Source organism: Tachysurus vachellii, chromosome 23 (assembly GCF_030014155.1).
Source record: "Tachysurus vachellii isolate PV-2020 chromosome 23, HZAU_Pvac_v1, whole genome shotgun sequence".
NCBI classification, from domain to species: domain Eukaryota; kingdom Metazoa; phylum Chordata; class Actinopteri; order Siluriformes; family Bagridae; genus Tachysurus; species Tachysurus vachellii.
The window spans coordinates 8,044,415-8,066,535 of NC_083482.1; the positions used below are offsets into that span (position 1 = coordinate 8,044,415).

The following is a 22,121-nucleotide window of genomic DNA, read 5'->3' on the forward strand; positions in this document are numbered from 1 at the left end:
GTATTTACAAGGTATACAAGTATAACTTTAATTAAAAAAATGTGATACACGCAGACAACAAGCCAACATAAATATCACCATATGTGCGTTAATACAAATGTAAATTCCTATTACAACTGATGAGATGACTTCAGGATATATTTACACGGTGCACAGTGAGAAAATGGATCTTCGGCCTCTGTTTTAGAGCCCAAAACTGCCAGAGGAAAAGAAATACAAGTTATAATATTGCTATAATTAGCAGTGTGACATTATTCAAGCTTTACCATACATACCTTCCCAGCATGCCTCCTGACTGAGTGTAGTATTTGTTATAGTCCAGACGCAGCAGTAGCTGAGCCAGGTCGGAATTGATTTGGTGGTTACGCACACTGGAGAGGATTTTGAAGAGCAGGAACGACTGGCGGCTAAAACCCTATTCGAGCAGAAGAGTGTTTAATGTTACAAAATTCAGACACACACACACACACACACACAAGCTCTCACAAACATGCTTCTATTTAAACACCAATCTCTAATCCGCCATTAAGCATCTCTCACTGTCTCAAGGATTACATACTTTGCTCAGCTATTATTTATATACACATGATCTGTAATTAGGAACAAAAAGATTTGTGGATAAGTGATTTGTAGAGATCTGTATTTTCTCAGTCATACATCTAAAGAAAAATCAAGCAAAGAGCTTGTACAGTTGCAAATGACTATCATATAAAAGAAATTAGGCAAGCTGGAAATTAGGCATGCTGGACTCGTCTTTAAGGCAACGCTATTTAGTTTTTTATTTAGAACGATACATTTTAACGTGGTATTAAATCTACAGTGAGAAGGCCTGTTCATGTATACAGGTATTTCATCAGATGAAACACACTTCATTCTGGTGTAAAAAATTAACTGAAGCTCTTGACTGGTATCTATATGATTTTTATGTACTGTGCTGCTGCCACGTGATTATCTGATTGCATAACTGCGTGTGACCAGTGTTCCTAATGAAGTGACGGTGAGTACATATGTATTTTTAGTTACAAGATAAAAATATTCTATAATACACGATATGTGAGTAGCCCTGACAGTCTTGCATCCAGACACACCAGCTGTTCATAGTCTTGCAGAATGAACTGCTCAGCAATGCGCAGGAGCTGCTGCGATCTAAACGGCTAAAAGTCAAGCTCTTACGCTTTTATTTTGTACTCGGACACAATGATGTGAACAATAAATCGTTCCGTTCTGATAACACTTCCACAATTCTGTTAAATCACAAGTTGCAAACAGTGTAGTAGGTTTTTTTTTTACTAACTTTAAATGAAATGTAGTTATATTTACTAACACTTTTGGCTGAGGTTTTCCATTGACCACTGGTGTACTGACCTTCACCATAATGTCCAGCTGAGCTGCTCCTCTCTCATCCAGAGGCCCCAGGTTCTGACTCACCAGCAAGCAGAAATTGTGACAGAGATCCAGAATCTCATTCAAACAATGAAACACCTAGAAAAGTCAGTTTTGGGTTTTAGAATGCATACGAATGGGGTTAAGCTCGCTAAAGCGGCGTCAGGTTGAGACTGATATTTCTCACACTCGTGATCAGTTTTCACTGTAGTAATTAAATAATAAGCTGGACATTTTTGAGGGCAATAATAAATGAGAGGCTTATCAGACTTACCGGCTTGAGGAGGATGAAGGACTGGGCAAGGAGATTACTAAGAAAATGATCATGAGCCAGGCGAATGCTTTCAAAGTCTCGTGTTGAGTTGATCTGCTGCAAAAGCTGTGAAAACTGAGACTCCAAGACATCCACCTGAGTGGGAAATGAATAGCAGAAATGATGGTCGGTGTTAAAAACCAGTTACGACATATAAAAATCATTTTACTTGGGCAGCACTGTACCTGTAAATAATACTGCAGGTTATCAACAAGGAAAGCCATGTGGTTGCGCAGCCTCCATTTGACTGCGTCAGTCTTGTTAGACTTTAAGTGTTTGCGCTGCATCTGCAGGGCCCAGCAGTGCTGCAGCTCTGACTGCACGCGGCGCACGCTGAGCAGGTATCGAAACACTACATTGTACCTAAAGAGCAGAAGAAACACAATCAATTGTACAGATAAAATTAAATTCAAATCAACAACCTCAGAAACATCTATCTTCATGGCTACACTTCCTGCCAGATTCAGTCTGAATTCAGTTCAATCAGAGCTACTGTGTGAGCAAATTCACCAAACTGTCAAATGCTCTGGACATGATAGAATAATGCCATGTACACATTTCTGCATGATTTACTTTTCCAGTACAGCAGGAGTGAAGAGAATGTGCAGAGGCCACTGGACTTTGTAGGCCAGTCCCAGTGCAGCCCAGCCTGTGGAAGGAGCCTCTCGAGGAGAAGAGTCCTGAGGAGGTGTGGTGCCTTCTCGAGTCCCGGACGCCTCTGTTAAAAACGGACGTAACATCTGTTACAAGGAATGCACTTTATACTGATCATCTTTGTGGTTTCTCTATAGACAAGAAGCATGTGGGTCCTCAAAGAGTTCAGCTATTAAATAAATGTCAAATGTTGTAGTACATAACAGAGAGAATAATGTAAATCAGCAAGCAAACAAGTTTGTTAGGTTAACTTCCCTAATAATAATAATAATAATAATAAACAGCAATAATAATATTTAATAATAATAATTACTACTAATAATAATTAATAATAATAATAAATCTATATTAGACATCACATTGTACTCTGGTATACATCTGGTAGCCTAACAATGACTTCACTTCCTTTTATTTTTATATTATTAATTAAATACCATGCAGGGGGCTGCTGGGTTACTCCAAAATGTTCACCTATATCTTCTACCAGCAATTAAAAAATACTAAAGCTTCCATTTATACTTGATGACAATTCTTAATAAGATAAGCACTTCTCTTTAATGATTAAAAAAAAGTCTCTAGCTCTAAGAATTCATATCTGACTGCCACCACTATGTGGTGCTACATGCCTTTAAATAAACATCTACATCTGTGATTAAGACAGATCCTTGCAAGAGATTAATTATTTAAAGGAGCTACTTCTAAGCCAGCAGCCGTTGCACATAATGAATACGCAAAATAAAATCATCCCACTGTGGTGAGTACCTTTGGTGTCTTTCCCTTGATAGTCAATAGTGAGATGCAAGAGGGGCAACAGGTTGTCATCATCAAGCAGAACTTTGTGAGCGGCTTGCTGAAAGGCCACGTTCACATCTGGAAATGTGTTGGAGTGACAAATAGATCACAACCATAATTAAATGGCATTATTACAATGAGAGTTTATTTTTAAATCACATGTTGGGAGCAGGTTTAGCTGAGGTGCTGACACACACACACACACACACACTCAGACACACACTCAGACACACACTCAGACACACACTCAGACACACACTCAGACACACACTCAGACAGACGCACACACACAGACACACACACAGACACACACACAGACACACACACACAGACACACACACACAGACACACACACACAGACACACTCAGACAGACACTCAGACAGACACTCAGACAGACACTCAGACAGACACTCAGACAGACACTCAGACAGACACTCAGACAGACACTCAGACAGACACACACACAGACACACACACAGACACACACACAGACACACACACAGACACACACACACAGACACACACACACAGACACACACACACACACACACACACACAGACACACACACACACACACACACACACAGACACACACACACACACACAAAGATACCTGCTCTCTAGTGCCCCTACTGCAGTGCTTTGAATGGCACTAAATTTCCTTAATTTTAATGAAAAGAAAACAGAAGTGGTGTTGTTTACACCAGGGGGAACCTGTGAGTCAGTAGACCTAAACCTCGGTCAGCTGAATCCTTATGTGAAGCCCTTTGTAAAAAATTTAGGTGTTGTTATGGATTGTGATTTTAAATTGGATAAACAGATTAATTTAGTAGTTAAATCATGTTTCTTCCAATTGAGACAACTCACCAAGGTGAAACCTTTCCTGTGCTCTTAAGGACTTTCAGTGAGTCGCCTTGATTACTGTAACAGCCTTTATTTAGGTATTAATCAGGCCTCCCTCTCCAGACTGCAAATGGTCCAGAATGCGGCAGCTCGCCTATTGACGGACACACGAAAGCGGGAACATATCTCTCCCATTCTCTCGTCTCTTCACTGGCTTCCTGTCCATTATAGGATTCATTTTAAAATATTGGTGCTTGTTTTTAAATCTCTTAATGGGTCAGCGCCAAGTTACTTATCAGATTTGATTAATCTGTACGCTCCGTCAAGCGCTCTAAGGTCTGCTGACCATTTGCTCTTAGCTGTTCTAAGAGTGAAACTGAAGAGCAGGGGGGACCGAGCCTTTGGAACAGTTTGCCTCTCTATATTAGACAGGCTCAAACACTTGAGGTCTTTAAATCTGCCCTAAGAACTTATTTTTACAGTCTGGCATACGATGCCATGTGAGAGCTGCTTGCTTTCTTTTATTGTTTTATTGTGTCTTAAGTATTTTTTCTTTTATTTGTGTGTTTGTATTAATAAACCATGTGTACTTTCTGTATGTACAGCACTTTGACAAACACTTGTTGTTTAAAAAAAAAAGTGCTTTATAAATAAACTTGACTTGACACAGACACACACAGACACACACACAAACAGACACAAACACACACAGACACACACAGACACACACAGACACACACAGACACACACAGACACACACAGACAGACACACACAGACACACACAGACAGACACACACAGACAGACACACACAGACACACAGTGACACACAGTGACACAGACACACAGTGACACAGACACACAGTGACACAGACACACACACAGAGACACACACACAGAGACACACACACAGAGACACACACACAGAGACACACACACACACAGACACACACACACACACACACACACACACACACAGACACACACACATACACACAGACACACACACACACACAGACACACACACACAGACACACACACAGACACACACACAGACACACACACAGACACACACAGAGACACACACAGACACAGACACAAACAGACACAAACACACACAGACACACAGACAGACACAAACAGACACAAACACACACAGACACACACAGACAGACACAGACAGACACACACAGAGACACACACAGACAGACACAGACACACAGACACACACAGACAGACACACACAGAGACACACAGTGACACAGACACACAGTGACACAGACACACACACACACAGACACACACACACAGACACACACACACAGAGACACACACACAGAGACACACACACAGAGACACACACACACAGAGACACACACTCACAGAGACACACACTCACAGAGACACACACTCACAGAGACACACTCAGACACACAGAGACACACTCAGACACACACTCAGACACACAGAGACACACTCAGACACACAGAGACACACTCAGACACACAGAGACACACTCAGACACACACACACTCAGACACACACACACTCAGACACACACACACTCAGACACACACACACTCAGACACACACACACTCAGACACACACACTCAGACACACACACTCAGACACACACACTCAGACACACACACTCAGACACACACACTCAGACACACACACACTCAGACACACACACACACACTCAGACACACACACACACACTCAGACACACACACACACTCAGACACACACACACACTCAGACACACACACACACACTCAGACACACACACACACACACACAGACACACACACACACACACTCAGACACACACACACACTCAGACACACACACACACTCAGACACAGAGACACACACACACTCAGACACAGAGACACACACACACTCAGACACACACACACACACAGACACACACACACACACACACTCAGACACACACACACACTCAGACACACACACACACTCAGACACAGAGACACACACACACAGACACAGAGACACACACACACTCAGACACAGAGACACACACACACTCAGACACAGAGACACACACACACTCAGACACAGAGACACACACACACTCAGACACAGAGACACACTCAGACACAGAGACACACTCAGACACAGAGACACACTCAGACACAGAGACACACTCAGACACAGAGACACACACACACTCAGACACACACACACACACACAGACACACACACACACACTCAGACACACACACACACTCAGACACAGAGACACACACACACTCAGACACAGAGACACACACACACTCAGACACAGAGACACACACACACTCAGACACAGAGACACACACACACTCAGACACAGAGACACACTCAGACACAGAGACACACTCAGACACAGAGACACACTCAGACACAGAGACACACTCAGACACAGAGACACACTCAGACACAGAGACACACTCAGACACAGAGACACACTCAGACACAGAGACACACTCAGACACAGAGACACAGAGACATACTCAGACACAGAGACACACTCAGACACAGAGACACACACAGAGACACACACAGAGACACACACACCGTGCTCTGTCACAGCTGACGGTGGGGTCTTCAGCATGTGCTGGGCGAGGTCAATGAAGACCTGATAGAGTTCACCACGACCCAGCAAATAAAAATCCTTTATGATCTATGGGGGAAAAAAGAAACAATTGTGTGCAGCAATTCAAGGTAAATATGATAAAAAAATAAACGACACAAAGTTGGTGACAATATACATGAAATGTAAATATATACAATAAACTATTAATAACCTGCTTATTAATAACCCAATAAAACATGCATATTTTTGCATTAAACAATATTCAAGCTAAATTTATCATTATATAAATACTTTATCTGTATCATCATCATCATCCTCGCTGCTTAACATCACTGTTTGTATCATGTTGACCTGTTTACCTTGAGTTGACCCAAAAGATCAGATTCTTCCACCATCAAAGTCCAAAGATGCTATAAGATGAAAAACAGAAGATTATTAAAGAGTAAGTTACTATGTGGTATCAAGAGTGTTAAAAAAAAAGAAAAGAAAGAAAAAAAATCGTGTACTTTATAACCAACCTCAGCAACCGTGCTTCGAATTCCATCTATTACATTCTCAAAGTCCACCAGGCTGAAAAGTGGCTGCTGTTTGAGTCTGTGCAGCTCTGTAGCAAATGTGTCCTCTTGGTGTTTCAGTATGGACCCTGAATTAGACAGAATACAACAGGTCAAGGATCATCATTTACAGAAGCAAACACAAAACCATGCATCTAATGTAGTCTCACCAGCTCTGGAGGGACTCTGGTTGTGGTTCTCAAACATTTGGACCGATTCCCCAACAAAGAGGATTTTTTCAGCTACTCGGACAGGAATGTAGGAAGGAAGCATCTCGACCCTCAGGGAGAACTGCTGCAGGGACGGAGCGAGCATGTTCTCCTCCTCGATCAGTCTCTACAGAGGAAAATGGTCAGAAAAGCTCAGAATCAGAATTTAGTTGTATCACAAACCAAAACACACAAAAAAATATCTTCAGTGAAAAAGTTCAGATTCATTAGGAAAAAAAGATTCAGATGTTGTGGTCAGTGCAGAGCCTGGAGTGCGTTTACATTCACTGACCTTTCGAAATGAAATAGTTCACCTCAGGCAGGGATTTTAACAGGTTAGAAAAGTTAGAAAAAGACAATGATACAACCAGGTAATTCTGAGACACAAGAATGTACATATTTAATCTAATGGAATCATTTTCCCACACATGAACAAGCTTGCTACATTTTCACTCAGACTGAAGGCGATGATGTTATGAGCTCTTGGATAAAGCAGATTCTAGGCTTTTAAACTCCATGAAGCATCCTGATTGTGGCCTCTGTGTTGCTCAGATCTAATAAAAAGGAACACTGCCTCCATAAATCTGTGGTGTGCACAATAATGACTCGCACTATATCTTTTTATGTTGTGTTCATTTTCCTACATTTGATTGTTAATCACGTGTATAAATGTGCATCATATCTTCCTGGAGGCACAAATATGCGGTCCTATTTCATTTGAAGTGAAGAAGAGCAATTTCTCACCAAGTCCTGCAGTTCTCTAAGTTGCTTCCCACTCAGACCTCCAATGCCAAGGTCTTCCTCTTCCTCCTCCTGTGCTGCTGCAGCTCCTCCCGCACTGGGGCCCTGCCTCACAAAGAACTCTTCACTCTGGTCCAAAAGCAGACCATGCAGCATCCATGCAGCTAGCTGCTTATACATCACTCCATGGCACACTGCAAGAATCCTGCTCAAGCCAAATGTTTGTCAGAAGAAAACATGTTGAGTTAAACTGGAATCAACTAAAGATAATTCACACAAATTTATAATGTTCGTGTTTTATTATTTTGACAACATCCACACAAAGCCAAGTGCTTCAGAAGTACATAAATGTTACTACAGTGTCCCACGTCTGACTGAAGGCAGAGTTTTGTTTTTTTTGTAAGACACTCACTTTTCTAAGGCCATCCGTACAGGTGGTAGCCCTCCACAGCTGTGCTTGTAAACAGTCTCCAGAATCTGACAGCCATGGATCTAATGCAAGCAATTTATTTATTAAGCAATTAATTTATTCAATTTATATTTAACACTAATATTTTTCATTGACAGACCCTTGATTATTTAACTTTGTCAGGAGTGTCCAATCTTATCCGAAAAGGACGCTGTAGGTTCTGGTTTTTCATTCCAACCACACCTGAATCTATCGAAAACCAAGATTAGCTGCTTAATCAGGTGAAATCACATGTTTGAGTGGAACGAAAACTTGCACCTACTCCAGCCTTTTGAGGAAAAGCTTGAACTATCCTGATTTATATCAATGTGTAAAAAACAACTAACCTTTTGAGATTTGATGGTCTCCACCACGACCATTACAGAAGGGAACAGCAACTGAAACTGATTAGCAGAAAAGACCGAATCAGCATACAGAATGTGTGAACAAGTTTGTTATTTAGTTTAACTTAAAGTGCTCAAATGTTATGTTAACTACCTGTTCCAGCTTGTAGTTGACATGAGAAATGGAGAGATGTGGATCACCAAGAAACTGCAAAAAGATTTAAAAGACTGATTTCAGTCTTAGATGTTATACTTATATGAAAGACGAGTGACATTTGAACGGTATGAAATAATTTCCTGCCATATCATGTCATGTCACACCTCTTGTTCAAGATCTAGTATTGCTTGTCTGTAAGGCTGCAACATGGAGTGTAAGCCAGTGCAGAAAGCCCTCAGGTATATTCCATGTAACCCACTTTGGCTCTGCTGGCTCGGGTGGTGCTCCTGGAGACAAATTAGAAATCAGAGACTAGGAAAAGGCTTCATATAATTCTCAGATGTAGAAACGTTCAAATCAGTATTGGTGTATATGAATTAATCCAATCTAAACATACTTATATACTGTTAACCCGTGTAACATGCATTTCATGCTATGCATAATTTAACAAGAAGATTGTACAGAGCTGGTACAGTGGCTATAGGTATCCATATAGGTTTAAAAATCGGTTCTCTGAAATTAGTACTGAACTGAAAATATACAAATATAATATGTTCTGTACAACCCCAGGTGTAATAATGCGTTAATAAGATTTACTTGTTGGTGAACATGGCCCGTGTGTTGCTCAATGAACTCTGTGAACCGCACATAGTCTGTTCCCATCTTACACAGCCGGGTCAGGACACTGGTTTCACTGGGATGGAGAAAGGGCAGATCCTGGGATACCTGAAACATGCAGGGATTCAATTCCAAATGACTCCAAATTAGAAATATAGAGCATATACATCATTTACAAGCTCCTTCAGTAACAGACTGTTACATCCTAAGTGTCTGAAGGAGAGATATAGACGGTCTTTTCTACCTGCTGCTATTAGACTGTACAATCAAAGCTGCTCCCAGTGAACCAGTCACCATAAACACTGTTATTACTGTTTAACTGCAATAATAAACAATAACAAAGTATTTTTAACACGTGCAATAACAGAAATTTTGAAAAATGTGCAATATTACCTATGTGCAATATGTCTTTCAGTGTAACCACTACTCTTTTTATACATTTTGTGTTGTATATACTATATATTATATTATATCCCTATTCTTTTTATACATTTTGTGTTGTATATACTATATATTATATTATATCCCTATTCTTTTTATATATTTTGCTGCTGTAAGAGAAATTTCCCCATTGTGGGACGAATAAAGATATATCTTATCTTATATCTCTTATCTTAACAGACGCCCTTATATCCAGAGCGACTTACATTATATTATTTTTTTAGACAGCTGAGCAATTGAGGGTTAAGGGCCTTGTTCAGGGGCCCCCGACAGTGTCAGCTTTGTGGAGCTGCTGGGATTCGAACCCTCAACCTTCTGATTTGTAGCTCAACACTTATACTGGAAACAACTGAGGTTTCAGATAAAACATCCATTTCCATCACCATGCATGTCGACTGTTATAAACAAAGCATTATTATGCAAATGTTTACATTGTTTACAACTTGTTAATGTGCTAATTACAAGTCAAGAAGCTTTTACTGTCATTTCAACCATATATAGCCGTTGCAGTACACAGTTAAATGAGACAGCGTTTCTCCAGGATCGTGGTGCTATATAAAACAAAGACAGAGATAAGGACTTAGTAAGTAGTCCTAGATACATAAAGTGTGTCTGTGCAACCTGGTGCAAACAGTGAAGGACAAGATAAACAAGACAGTGCAGGACAAAAGACAGTGCAAACTAAAAGTTACAAGACAATACACAAAAGACAACACACAAAAGACAACAATCAGAAACAGTGTAAATACTGTATGTTCAGACAATCGCGTGAAGAAATATTAGAGTGAACTGAGATAATGTTAGGATTAAAAAACAGCAAACGACGGAAATATTGTACAGTATGTGCAAAACGACGGAAATATTGTACAGTATGTGCAAAACGACGGAAATATTGTACAGTATGTGCAAAACGACGGAAATATTGTACAGTATGTGCAAAACGACGGAAATATTGTACAGTATGTGCAAAACATCGGAAATGATTAGACAGTGTGTGCAAAGACAGTGTGTGTATAAAAGTGTGCAAAACAGCATGTAAACAAGTTGATGGATGTATATTGGAAGTGTGTGTATTTGGTGTAGGTCTGTGCAGTCCATACAGATGGTGTGTGTGTGTGTGTGTGTGTGTGTGTGTGTGTGTGTGTGTGTGTGTGTGTGTTGTGCTCAGTACAGTTCAGTTCAGTTATTGAGAAGTCTGATGGCTTGTGGGAAGAAACTGTTACACATTCTGGTCGTGTGTGTGAGGGGTGTGTGGGGTGAAGAGTGTGTGTGAGGGGTGTGTGGGGTGAAGAGTGTGTGTGAGGGGTGTGTGGGGTAACTTTTTACAGACCATATAGTATAGGATAAATACCTGTAAACCATTTCGTTTATTCCATGTAACTACGGTTCCAGGATATCCGCTTAAAGCAAGCAGCAACTCGTGGATCATCGTTACAGGCAGCCTTCAGTCCAACAGACAGATCATCACTACGCGCTTCTTAAACAACACAACATCCATTAGCTTCTAGCATAAACAACGTCGCGTTGTAGTGACGCAGGCGCATTGGATTGACGTCCACGGAAGTGGCTTTGCATAGCCTGATATTTTGTTGATGTTGCTGCTAGCTAATGTTACCTGGTTATGTAGAAACGGTGAAAGGAACCTTTTAAAGGTTGGTGTTTTACGCATTGTGTTTTTTTATATGTGTTTTAAGTAATATAGTTTAGTTTTAGGGGCTTTTTTTCTTTGTATTCATAATATGATGCAAATGAAACGTGCTAAAGCTAAAAACACACAATAATCAACGTGTTAAGTGACTCATTATCGAATATATCGAGTGATTATTATGATATTTATGCATAAGGGCATCGAGTTTGGATTTCTGGTAGGTGTTATAATGTTAGTTTAATGATTGCTGTGTTCTAGTTACATAAAGTAACACAAAACATCCTAAATGCTAAATGACTTTGATGTGTTGATGTAAACATTCACCAAAGAGCTAAATATTGCTGACAGTATTTTATTGCAGACGTACACAAATGTGTCTGGAAAAAAAATGAATGAATGAATGAATGAATAACCCTGCTCATGTTTTTTTTTATTGTTTGGTTCTATTCCAGTGATGGCAGAGAGGAGTGGAGATGATGTCGTGTCTGAGTTCCTTCAGCAAAACCCTCACCTGGCACACTGGGTGGAATCCCTAAGAGAGCTTTCTGAGACAAATAAGCACTGGCACGCCAGGCGAGAGTTTGTTCTGCGCAATATGGAGACCTTTCCTACCGTCCAACCAGGGGTTAGAACTCCCAGTCTGGACAGGCTTCTTTCTCTGTCCAAGGTTTGGGCCAACCAAACGTTCTTAGGCTGTCGGTATGTGCTCCGTCTTAATGTTTACTTGCATACCGTTGTTTTTCATAGCTACAAGTCAATTTTGACTTCTATGGTGTGCTTTTATTGTAGCTATCCCCAACCTGTGATGGACAAGGTGAAAGAGATGGCAGAAGGGATGGGTGTGAGCAAAAGTCCTGTTCAAAAGACTAAAGATGAGATCGTAGGAAAAGGAAAGAGACCGTCTGTTTCAGGTGTGAGACCTCAGTAAATAATCTTACAGGTCATCATCTCCAACTTGAGAGCAGTGTTATTAGTTCACCTGAAATCAGAAATTTTATCTGAAGTCATTTTGGCTAAATTTTTTAATTCTGAATTTGGATTTTTTTTTTAAATACAAATTGTTTGGCGTAACATAATATAGCTAAATAAAATAAATATATAATAATAAATGAATATAGTCTAGAATTTTTATTTTGAGCAAAAAATGAACATTTACTCACTCACCTTTAGTTTAATACACCTTCACACACCTTTAGGATCTTTTAAATTTAACTTAATATAATAACAACATTAACAGTCACTGATTGAGTCCTTTTCACTTCTATTTCCAACTTATGTGCAGCCACGGATGCTGAGAGCTGTGTTAAGAAAAACAAAACAGTTCCTAACGACTCTGACATTAAAGGCGGAGAACGCAATACTGTCTATCCGAACGCTGCTGCTGTCAAATCAGGTCCCCTGCCCGATGCCCCTGCAGAACATCAGCCCTTCTTTAATCGTCTTTATAAAACTGTGGCCTGGAAACTGGTGTCTGCAGGAGGCTTTGGACCCAACCTGGATCACTTTGAGATCTTGCGCACCTGTGTGGAGTCATGCAAGGCCAGCCTTAGTTGTGTATTTGTGCCTCTCAAAGACATTCCTGACCTGCCTGCCGGCTGCACCCAAAGAGAGGGCCAGGTGTGTGAACTGCGTTGCCACACAGTCTACATGGGTACAGGATACGGTCGTGATGAATGTGCAGCGAGGGCCATGGCCTCGAAAGAGGCCCTTAAAATTTTTCAGGGGCGGAAGGTGACGGTGAAGACCTCCCGTCGCAGGTTCCGTGGTCGAGATCTAGAGGATTTGGTCCTGTTAGACGAACAGCCGAGAAGCTCAGTTTTGCCTCCTGCTCTTAGCTATCCTTTTTAAGTCATTTGAGCAAATCTTTGCCCCTTTGTGCCCTAAAACAACTTCTCATTTTGTTTGTTACTGGCATTTCAGTTGCTGTTATAAGGTCATGTTGACGACGGAAGGTGCAGGGTTGTAGTGATCAAAGTACACACACGTTTTTATTGCTGTGCATTTAAAACTGATCAGAATTTTTTGACACAACAGTTCAGAGTGCAAGCATCAGTGTGTAGGATTGTTTAGAGTCTGAGCCTCACTTTTGTGCAGCAGTCTATTGGTAGTAATTTAAAATTTTATGCTAACTTGACTATGTTTTCGGCTGTATATAAGCTAACGTTGAATTAATAAGCAAACTGCACTTGACCTCTTTACATTCTAAAATCCTTCACATTTCGGTGGCTTATGATATGTAATCCAATCATTTATAAAAAGTTATAAGGTTTATCCCAATCATTGAAGTCCTAATATGTTCCTATAAAACCTATTGAGTTTGTCATGTCCTTTATGGAAGTGTTTAAGGTTTGAATGGATTAAGCCTGAATCTGGGTTTTTTAGTGCAACTTGTACTGTACCTTTGAATTTTTACCTTGACATTAATATCATTTCCTAGTTCCAGGTTTTTTGTTACCGGAGCATTGACTGAATATTTTTGAAAAATTTTACTTTTCCCTGTTTTGACAGCAGATAAAACAGTCAAAATGACATGCTGAAATCAAAGCCCATGAGTTCTGGATGTTATTGAGTAACTATCCTATGTTTCACAAAATGTGGTGTTCTACATTGGTTTAGTTTCTCTTACTTAAATTTACAAGTAAAAAAATACTCTGAGAGATTTTTGGTAATGATACTGAAGAAATGTGACTCTTTAATGCATAAATTGTTTTTACTCAGAAATGTCTTTTCGATTCTGTTTAAATATTACTTACTCAAAACAGCACGCCTGAAATCATACAAATCCGTCCAAAAATCGTATCATTCAGTTCAGGTTTTTTTTTTTTTTTTTTTTTTTTTTTTTTTTTTTTTTTTTTTTTTTTTTTTTTTTGTTTGTTAAATAGTAATACTCACTTCCCAGAGTCCCAATTCGGACCTTTTCCTGATGGCAGTGTACGAAATCTCTTTAACAGATATTTTCAAAATAAATGGACAAAGATTAATCAAGTAACCCAAATGCTGTTTAGAAGATATTCACTATAATAAAGGGTATGAAAGTAACCACTTGGTGTACCGCTTTGTACTAAATATTTATATCACAATCAGAAAAAAGAACAATGATTTGTTTTTTCATCTTGTCTTAAGGATGTGCAAACTTTCACATCTAAGCATGTGGACAAAATTGTTGGAACCCTTCCATTAAAGAAAAAAAAAAACCTTTAACATGTTTGTCTATAGATTTCCTTCTAATCAGACTGATTACATGTTTGAAGACACCTGAGATGCTAATTCAGGACGCACACTTTACTTTAACGTGTCCCTAAGGTCAAATTATTTACAGCGGTTTCTAAGGATACCACCATTTTTGTCCAGTTTCATTAGTTTCATTGTGGGTTTTTCTTTCTTTAATGTATGGGTGCCAACAATTTCGTCCATGTGTGTATATGTAGTGTTCAGTGTTTATCAGACCTAGTTGTGGTTCTGTTTAGAAAATTTGTTTTCAGTGTAAAGAATCTTTTATTAACATAGAAAATAGTTTAGGACTTAGGACTTTGTTAGTTACTAGGAGCAAGGAAGAAAAAAATATATATCTTTCCAGAAACAAGACAAGTTTAAGGGACTTCTTCATCCATCATCCTTCTTCTTCTCCTTCATTCATTATCCATCATCCATCATCATTCAACTTCTTACATCATCCATCATCATTCATCTTCTTCATCATCAATCTTCATCATCATTCTTCTTCATCATCAATCTTCATCTTCTTAAAAGCTTCATAAGTTCACATGAATGTATAATAACGATTTGGGAGTTATTTATTACCCAAATTACTCAAAAGTGATCTTACATTTTTCTAGAATATTTGAAATCTTTTATTTTTGATGAACATCCATGATTTTATTTTGCATACATTTCAGGCAGTTGACTCACTTTAAGTAAGCATAAGATATGAGTGAATTAAGAAATATTAGTGACTTATTTTATTGAAGCAATCAAAGACACAGGTCTTTATTAGAGTGTTTTTCAGGTCGAATGTAATTGTAGTGATGTAGTTTTTCGTCATTAATAGCCAAATGTGATGACGACTCACTGCTCTTTAATGACATGATGCTCTAAACATTTACAGTTTCTGTTGCTTTATTAATGCTTCCTGTTTCATCACCTTTTATTCTCATAATTTCTCATATCTTCTTCTATAAGGCATCATCTTAAGTGGTCAGTATGACATTTTCAATGCAGAGTAACAAGTTTGAGATCTTGGCCACGTCATGTTTTGTCCTCACACTGGGATTCCAAACCTTTGTGAAATTTTAACACATCATTAAAACCCCACCACCTGTACACACACACACACACACAGCATTAGGTCTCCGCTAAGAAGATTGTTATGCACTAAAAATCAAACTTAAGATCTATCTGACGTGCGCACACTCATGCCCTACGGATTCCACCGTGACGCTGCTATATATTAATAAACACAAGTGAAACTAATATGAAGCGAAAGCGCACAGTCAGTGGCCTGTGTTGATGGACACTTGGCGCAATTTAGACGTACGTGATGAAGGCTGGTTTTGTGCTGACCTTCATAAATGGCTAGCCTCTGAGGGACACTTGATTTATCTGGGGACAGACTGAAACTTCTGTGCCTTTCTCTTCTGTTCTCTCATCTGGGATGCAAACTTATGATTGTGGAAGTAAATCGAAACTCATATCATTTATGGTGACTGGACAAAAAAAGGTCTCTCCTTACATAAGACTAAGGGATCAGCTCTCGACATGACACGTCAATCAAACTGTCCCAGATGTGTTATGACCGTGTGTCTCATTCGCTGCTCATGTCCCTTTTCATGCTTTGTGTTTTGTAATCAGCTGCTGCTCTAAACTCTAAATCTATACCCAGTTCTATTTAATTCATGTGATGTGTTTTGTGAATCAGTATCATATCAAAGTAACATTTGAACTATTAAGAAGAAACATATTGCACAAGTATTTGCAACTCGACCCCACTCGAATAACTTTATTCTATTATTATATTATGAAATAAAATATTTCATTGGGTGTTTTTTTTTCTCTCAAAACAACAACCACAGAAATAGTGTAATAGAAAACTAAAGACAAAATGTACATATGTACATAAAAAGCAGCACGTAGTTTAACTCGAATAGACGTAAAACTTAAATACATGAATCCGTTTTGGAGCAGATATGACGTAATGATTATAAGCACTTGAGCAGGTAGGTGTTACAAGCCGCTCCGAGGGGACAGTCGCACATCCTGCCGATACGCGAGCCTTTCCGTACAGCGCACTGCTGTCCGACCCCACACTGTAATCACACAGTGAAAACCAGACATCATCAGCATCACATCATACTGTAGCTGCTGAGAGCACATTTTTGCATCCCTTCTGTTTTGTGAATGAAAAATCCAGCCTTATTATATACAACCTACCTTTATGTTATAACATAAGGGATGTGACTTATTCCCAATGTGTACAAAACTGTATACAACAATTCAATAAAAATAATTATCCACTGCTGACCTTTTTATCTTGCATGCACTGTATAAAATCTGGTTATAAGATATTTAAAACAAAACTAGCAAGATGAATAATTGACCCAAATGCTGTTTAAAAGACTGAATGTAGACTGTTTGCAGACATTTTGACACATTTTTTGCAGATTTTTTTTACCCCCACATTTCTCATTTCTTCATCTTGTCTGTTCCTGTTTGGACGATTACTCAACAGTTTACTGGAACAGACTAAATATTTGCCCTGTTCCAGGGTCTAAAGCACTAGACTGAGAATGATATAATAATAATTAATAAGTACGTACACAACAAAATGTCCATCATTTCATTAATATCTACAGCTGGACATCGACACTACAGATAAACATTCAACACTGTTTCTTTTATAGTGCGTTATATCACGAACAATTTTATACATATTTGTATCATTCTTTAAAATTAAACCAGTCATTAAACAAAGCCATATGATTCATGTGTCTATGTGAATATTAGTTTATATCTGAGACCCTTTAATGGTGTAACTCACCGTGGGAACTCGGCTAAACTTCTTTTCCCAAAGTGAGATCCGTTTGTTCTGCAGCTTTTCCAAAACATCATGCAGAGCCCCAAGCTGTGGACACGATGCAATAATTTCATTAAATTCAATACAGAAACAGGTCATTTCTAAACACAACAAAAAAAAAGAGACACCAGTGTATTTTTCTGCATTATTCAGGAGCAGAGCTTACGAGCTCTTTCTGGCTGGTTAAATTAGGCTCTTTAGGGTAGAAGTTCCTCAAGGCTCTCGTGTCTACATCCAGTCCTGTCTCCTCATCATCCAGATGGTAAATTTCATTGCCAGAGGCGCAGGAGAGCAGCGCGGCGCACACCATCACACAGACTCTGCAGCTCTCCATGCTCTTCAGCTTCTCATGTGCTTCCCAACGATGCCATCAGTTTATATCTAGCTCTGTCGGTGGTTCCTTTTGCTCCACCTTTCACCATCAGTGGAGTTCATGCGTAAAGGAAACGCCTGATGTGAGTCATTTTGCAAAGTTGCTGGGGAGGGCTGTAGCATCTCAGTGGTAAAACATTTACTCTGCTGCAATTGATTGCATTCATAACAAAGATAAATAAAATAAGCAAACTTAAATGATATTGTTATGATTCTGATTAAACAATAGATGATCAGAAGAATCACAAATTCTCTATTAAGGATGCTGTGTTAAAAGATTTGGCTAGGAATAAGACCTGATTCAATTTTTTAGACATCTTTTCTTTCATATAGATTCATATCGTATAAACTGTATGCTGTATTTAATGATCTTCTCAATCAAATGTTATTTTATGATCTGTCATGTTGTGCCCACTCTGTACAAAGCACCTATTTCAGATTGTTAGACATATCTGAGTTCAATTAAAAACATTGCTCTAAATCATAACAACGTTGTTATTATTCATTCCAAACACATAATGTTGTTTTGCTGTTAGAAACAATTTTTTAATCAGCGCTGAATACATTTGCAGCATTTTTTAGCTAAAGACAAGCAAGTCTGTTTGCAAAACTCACTTTAGCTCATGAGTCATCCAGTTCCAATTATTTCCTGAGCCATTACACATACAGCAACTTCTTCCTGAGCACTGTGTAAGCTCATTACAGCCACTGTGTTAATATACTGTGGTTGGTTTACCTTATTCATTGAGTTTTTCTTAACTACCTGCTAAATGTTCAGGGTTAAAAATAAATTAATCACACACAGATTACACTGAAGTAGATTTGAAAGATTTTACACCGCAGAGTGACATCACAGGATGCTCAGGCACACAAAAACAAATATATTGGTAAATTAAGGATTTGTTGAAACAGATTGGTCCCCAAGGAGTTGATTGATTTTCTATAAAAGTCACTCTGACAATAGTTCTGGCTGTAAATGTGCCGCATAATAATAAATGTCTGAAAAATGTATAACGGTCGATATGATAAAATTTTGTATGTAGATGTTGCTTTATTATTTATGGAAGGAGTCTCCAGTGTCAGTGATTTGTAATAGTCTGTAGGTTTTCTGATGATTTTTGGTATTAAAAGCTGTGGGTTTTTTTGTTTTGCTTTTATTAAACAACATTAATTTATTAAATTCAATAAAATTTTATTTGTATAGTGCTTTTTACAGTGGACATTGTCACAAATCAGCTTTTCAGAAATATATAAAATTATATATAATAAGATTTTAATTGAGCCCTAATGAGCAAGCCAGAGGTGATGGTGAGGAGATCTGAGAGGATAGTGAGGAGATCTGAAAGGATAGTGAGGAGATCTGAGAGGATAGTGAGGAGATCTGAAAGGATAGTGAGGAGATCTGAGAGGATAGTGAGGAGATCTGAAAGGATAGTGAGGAGATCTGAGAGGATAGTGAGGAGATCTGAGAGGATAGTGAGGAGATCTGAAAGGATAGTGAGGCGATCTGAAAGGATAGTGAGGAGATCTGAGAGGATAGTGAGGAGATCTGAAAGGATAGTGAGGAGATCTGAAAGGATAGTGAGGAGATCTGAGAGGATAGTGAGGAGATCTGAGAGGATAGTGAGGAGATCTGAAAGGATAGTGAGGAGATCTGAAAGGATAGTGAGGAGATCTGAGAGGATAGTGAGGAGATCTGAAAGGATAGTGAGGCGATCTGAAAGGATAGTGAGGAGATCTGAGAGGATAGTGAGGAGATCTGAAAGGATAGTGAGGAGATCTGAAAGGATAGTGAGGAGATCTGAGAGGATAGTGAGGAGATCTGAGAGGATAGTGAGGAGATCTGAAAGGATAGTGAGGAGATCTGAAAGGATAGTGAGGAGATCTGAGAGGATAGTGAGGAGATCTGAAAGGATAGTGAGGCGATCTGAAAGGATAGTGAGGAGATCTGAGAGGATAGTGAGGAGATCTGAAAGGATAGTGAGGAGATCTGAAAGGATAGTGAGAGATCTGAGAGGATAGTGAGGAGATCTGAGAGGATAGTGAGGAGATCTGAGAGGATAGTGAGGAGATCTGAGAGGATAGTGAGGAGATCTGAAAGGATAGTGAGGAGATCTGAGAGGATAGTGAGGAGATATTCCCTGAGAAGTTATGAGGAAGAAACCTTGAGAGAAAGCAGACTCAGAAGGAAATTCATCGTCATAACAGGAATAACATGAGTTAACAGGATTCATGATGAATTGAGGAATTAACTTGTCACATAAAATTTCCACTACAGGGAACTCAGGAATAAAACTTTACAGGACATGCTGTTATCGAAAATTTATGAACTTTGGAATAACGGTGACTCCACACTTGTTAATTATTTTCCTCATGGTGTTTTATTCCATACTTAAATCATTACCTCCTCATTTGACTATTTATAAATTCAGCTCATGCTTTAAAGCGACTACATGTAACTTTTGAGGATTTAGTCTGCAGATTTTGCAGGCATCAGCTGAAGCATGTTTATGTTGTGAATTGTGCTTGCTTCGCTTCCTCACAGTGATTAATATGATGGCTGTGAGTGAATATATATATACATGTTCAAGGAGTATTGTCTAATGTCGCAGCATCAAACTGCGATTAGATATGATGTATGAGTCAGAAACACTTCAGAAGAACTTGGACTAAATGAATAATTCAGGCTTTTGAGGGTGAGTCACAGCAGTGAGAGAAAGAGCAGATACTTTTATTTTCTCCACTGATTTTTATAGTAATGCTACTTCATTATTATTTTAAACAGAGAAAATTATGGATGCAGCATTAATATTCTATTCAGTTTCAGGAACTTTAAAGATGATGAGAAACACAGATGGATTTCACTTCCATTTCTTACCCAAATCTCTTCAATAACAGATGACAGACAGCTTTGAGTTTTAAGCTCCATAATAAATCTTCTGTTTAAATTTCACGGCTCTGAACACCAGGGATTCCCAGGGAAACTTGTTAGCATGAGCATGCGAGTTTGTCTTTATTTGCAACTAATATATTGACAGTAAATGAAGATCTGTGTTTGTCTTTCTGGTTCTTAACTGAGATGCAGTGATCCTACATGGGAAAGATTGAGAATTCATTATCTCCTAGAATGACCTCTTTCTTCCCTTTATCCTCCTTAACACGTGTGCAGGGTTTGTTCATTTTGATTTTCAGATGTTCTGGATCCATGTGCCAACAGTGCCATGTGCACACACACACACACACACACACACACACACACACACACACACACACACACACACACACACACACACACAAACAAAGGAAGTCCAATTAAAGGAACTGACAGAAGCTTGGCTTAGAATTGATTCTTGTGGGTTTGTAATTATATTTGTCTCTTTTCAGATGGAAACAACACACAGAAAATACCTGTTGTGACCTATGTAATCCTGCTTATTGGATTATTTCGTTCAGGGGCTTGTTGATTTACTCTGAGTTGCCAGGTTACTAGTTACATCTATATTACCTACTCACTCAGTGTATGTTGCTGTCTTCCATTTTGTTATTTTCCTGGAAGCTCATTTGCTGTCATTTACTGACTTACCAGTGTACCATAAATGAAGAAGGCTATATTTCTATCCACAATTTGGCATATAATCTAGTATAAAGACTACAGACAGTCAGTGTGCAGTACAAACATCTTTACTGACATTCTCTCTGAGGTTTTATTTCAACTGCCAACTGAGATTACATTATACTGAAACCCTGCCGGCGATTGCATAGAGGTGACTTATTTTCCTAGAACAGCAAAAGTTAATATAAAGTCACATTTGATTTTGTGTTGTAGCTCTGATACAAATTCTGTTATTAGTTCAACCATTTGTAGTCTCATTGGGACAGTAATCAAGTGACAATATACAAACTGCTTAATTTGATCGAAAGGAAAAC

The 22,121-nt window shown here is 38.9% G+C and overlaps 3 protein-coding genes across 3 annotated transcripts; 1 reads left to right on the forward strand and 2 right to left on the reverse strand.

Moving 5' to 3' along the window:
- Window positions 1-12: 12 nt before the first annotated feature.
- On the reverse strand, window positions 13-11,620 carry tubgcp4 (tubulin gamma complex component 4). Its single transcript, XM_060859779.1, has 18 exons — window positions 11,456-11,620; window positions 9,643-9,771; window positions 9,210-9,332; window positions 9,043-9,096; window positions 8,892-8,948; window positions 8,509-8,588; window positions 8,100-8,301; window positions 7,317-7,482; window positions 7,111-7,235; window positions 6,952-7,002; window positions 6,574-6,679; window positions 3,113-3,220; window positions 2,270-2,414; window positions 1,882-2,059; window positions 1,658-1,792; window positions 1,366-1,482; window positions 276-415; window positions 13-196 (listed from the first exon to the last, which is right to left on the reverse strand). Exons 1-18 carry the CDS (start codon window positions 11,531-11,533, stop codon window positions 184-186), a joined length of 2,007 nt encoding a protein of 668 aa, XP_060715762.1. The 5' UTR covers window positions 11,534-11,620; the 3' UTR covers window positions 13-183.
- Window positions 11,479-14,791, forward strand: cdkn2aip (CDKN2A interacting protein). The gene is made up of 4 exons (XM_060859780.1): window positions 11,479-11,756; window positions 12,205-12,451; window positions 12,542-12,663; window positions 13,035-14,791. The coding sequence occupies exons 2-4, from the start codon at window positions 12,207-12,209 to the stop codon at window positions 13,598-13,600; spliced, it is 933 nt and encodes a 310-aa protein (XP_060715763.1). The 5' UTR covers window positions 11,479-11,756; window positions 12,205-12,206; the 3' UTR covers window positions 13,601-14,791.
- A 2,012-nt stretch (window positions 14,792-16,803) lies between these two features.
- On the reverse strand, window positions 16,804-18,202 carry cart3 (cocaine- and amphetamine-regulated transcript 3). The gene is made up of 3 exons (XM_060859254.1): window positions 17,989-18,202; window positions 17,787-17,870; window positions 16,804-17,055 (listed from the first exon to the last, which is right to left on the reverse strand). The coding sequence occupies exons 1-3, from the start codon at window positions 18,154-18,156 to the stop codon at window positions 16,948-16,950; spliced, it is 360 nt and encodes a 119-aa protein (XP_060715237.1). The 5' UTR covers window positions 18,157-18,202; the 3' UTR covers window positions 16,804-16,947.
- Window positions 18,203-22,121: the final 3,919 nt, after the last annotated feature.

Bases quoted from the DNA above. Each gene is read 5' to 3' on its own strand.
- cdkn2aip (XM_060859780.1), top strand. From the start codon at position 12,207: ATGGCAGAGAGGAGTGGAGATGATGTCGTGTCTGAGTTCCTTCAGCAA. The intron at 12,452-12,541 runs GTATGTGCTCCG...CTTTTATTGTAG, and splicing joins CAAACGTTCTTAGGCTGTCG to CTATCCCCAACCTGTGATGG. The intron at 12,664-13,034 runs GTGTGAGACCTC...ACTTATGTGCAG, and splicing joins AAAGAGACCGTCTGTTTCAG to CCACGGATGCTGAGAGCTGT.
- tubgcp4 (XM_060859779.1), bottom strand. From the start codon at position 11,533: ATGATCCACGAGTTGCTGCTTGCTTTAAGCGGATATCCTGGAACCGTA. The intron at 7,236-7,316 runs GTGAGACTACAT...TGTCTAATTCAG, and splicing joins CCAGAGTCCCTCCAGAGCTG to GGTCCATACTGAAACACCAA. The intron at 6,680-6,951 runs GTAAACAGGTCA...TTTCCCCCATAG, and splicing joins ATCTTTTGGGTCAACTCAAG to ATCATAAAGGATTTTTATTT.
- cart3 (XM_060859254.1), bottom strand. From the start codon at position 18,156: ATGGAGAGCTGCAGAGTCTGTGTGATGGTGTGCGCCGCGCTGCTCTCC. The intron at 17,871-17,988 runs GTAAGCTCTGCT...TCGTGTCCACAG, and splicing joins TAACCAGCCAGAAAGAGCTC to CTTGGGGCTCTGCATGATGT. The intron at 17,056-17,786 runs GTGAGTTACACC...GTGTGATTACAG, and splicing joins AGTTTAGCCGAGTTCCCACG to TGTGGGGTCGGACAGCAGTG.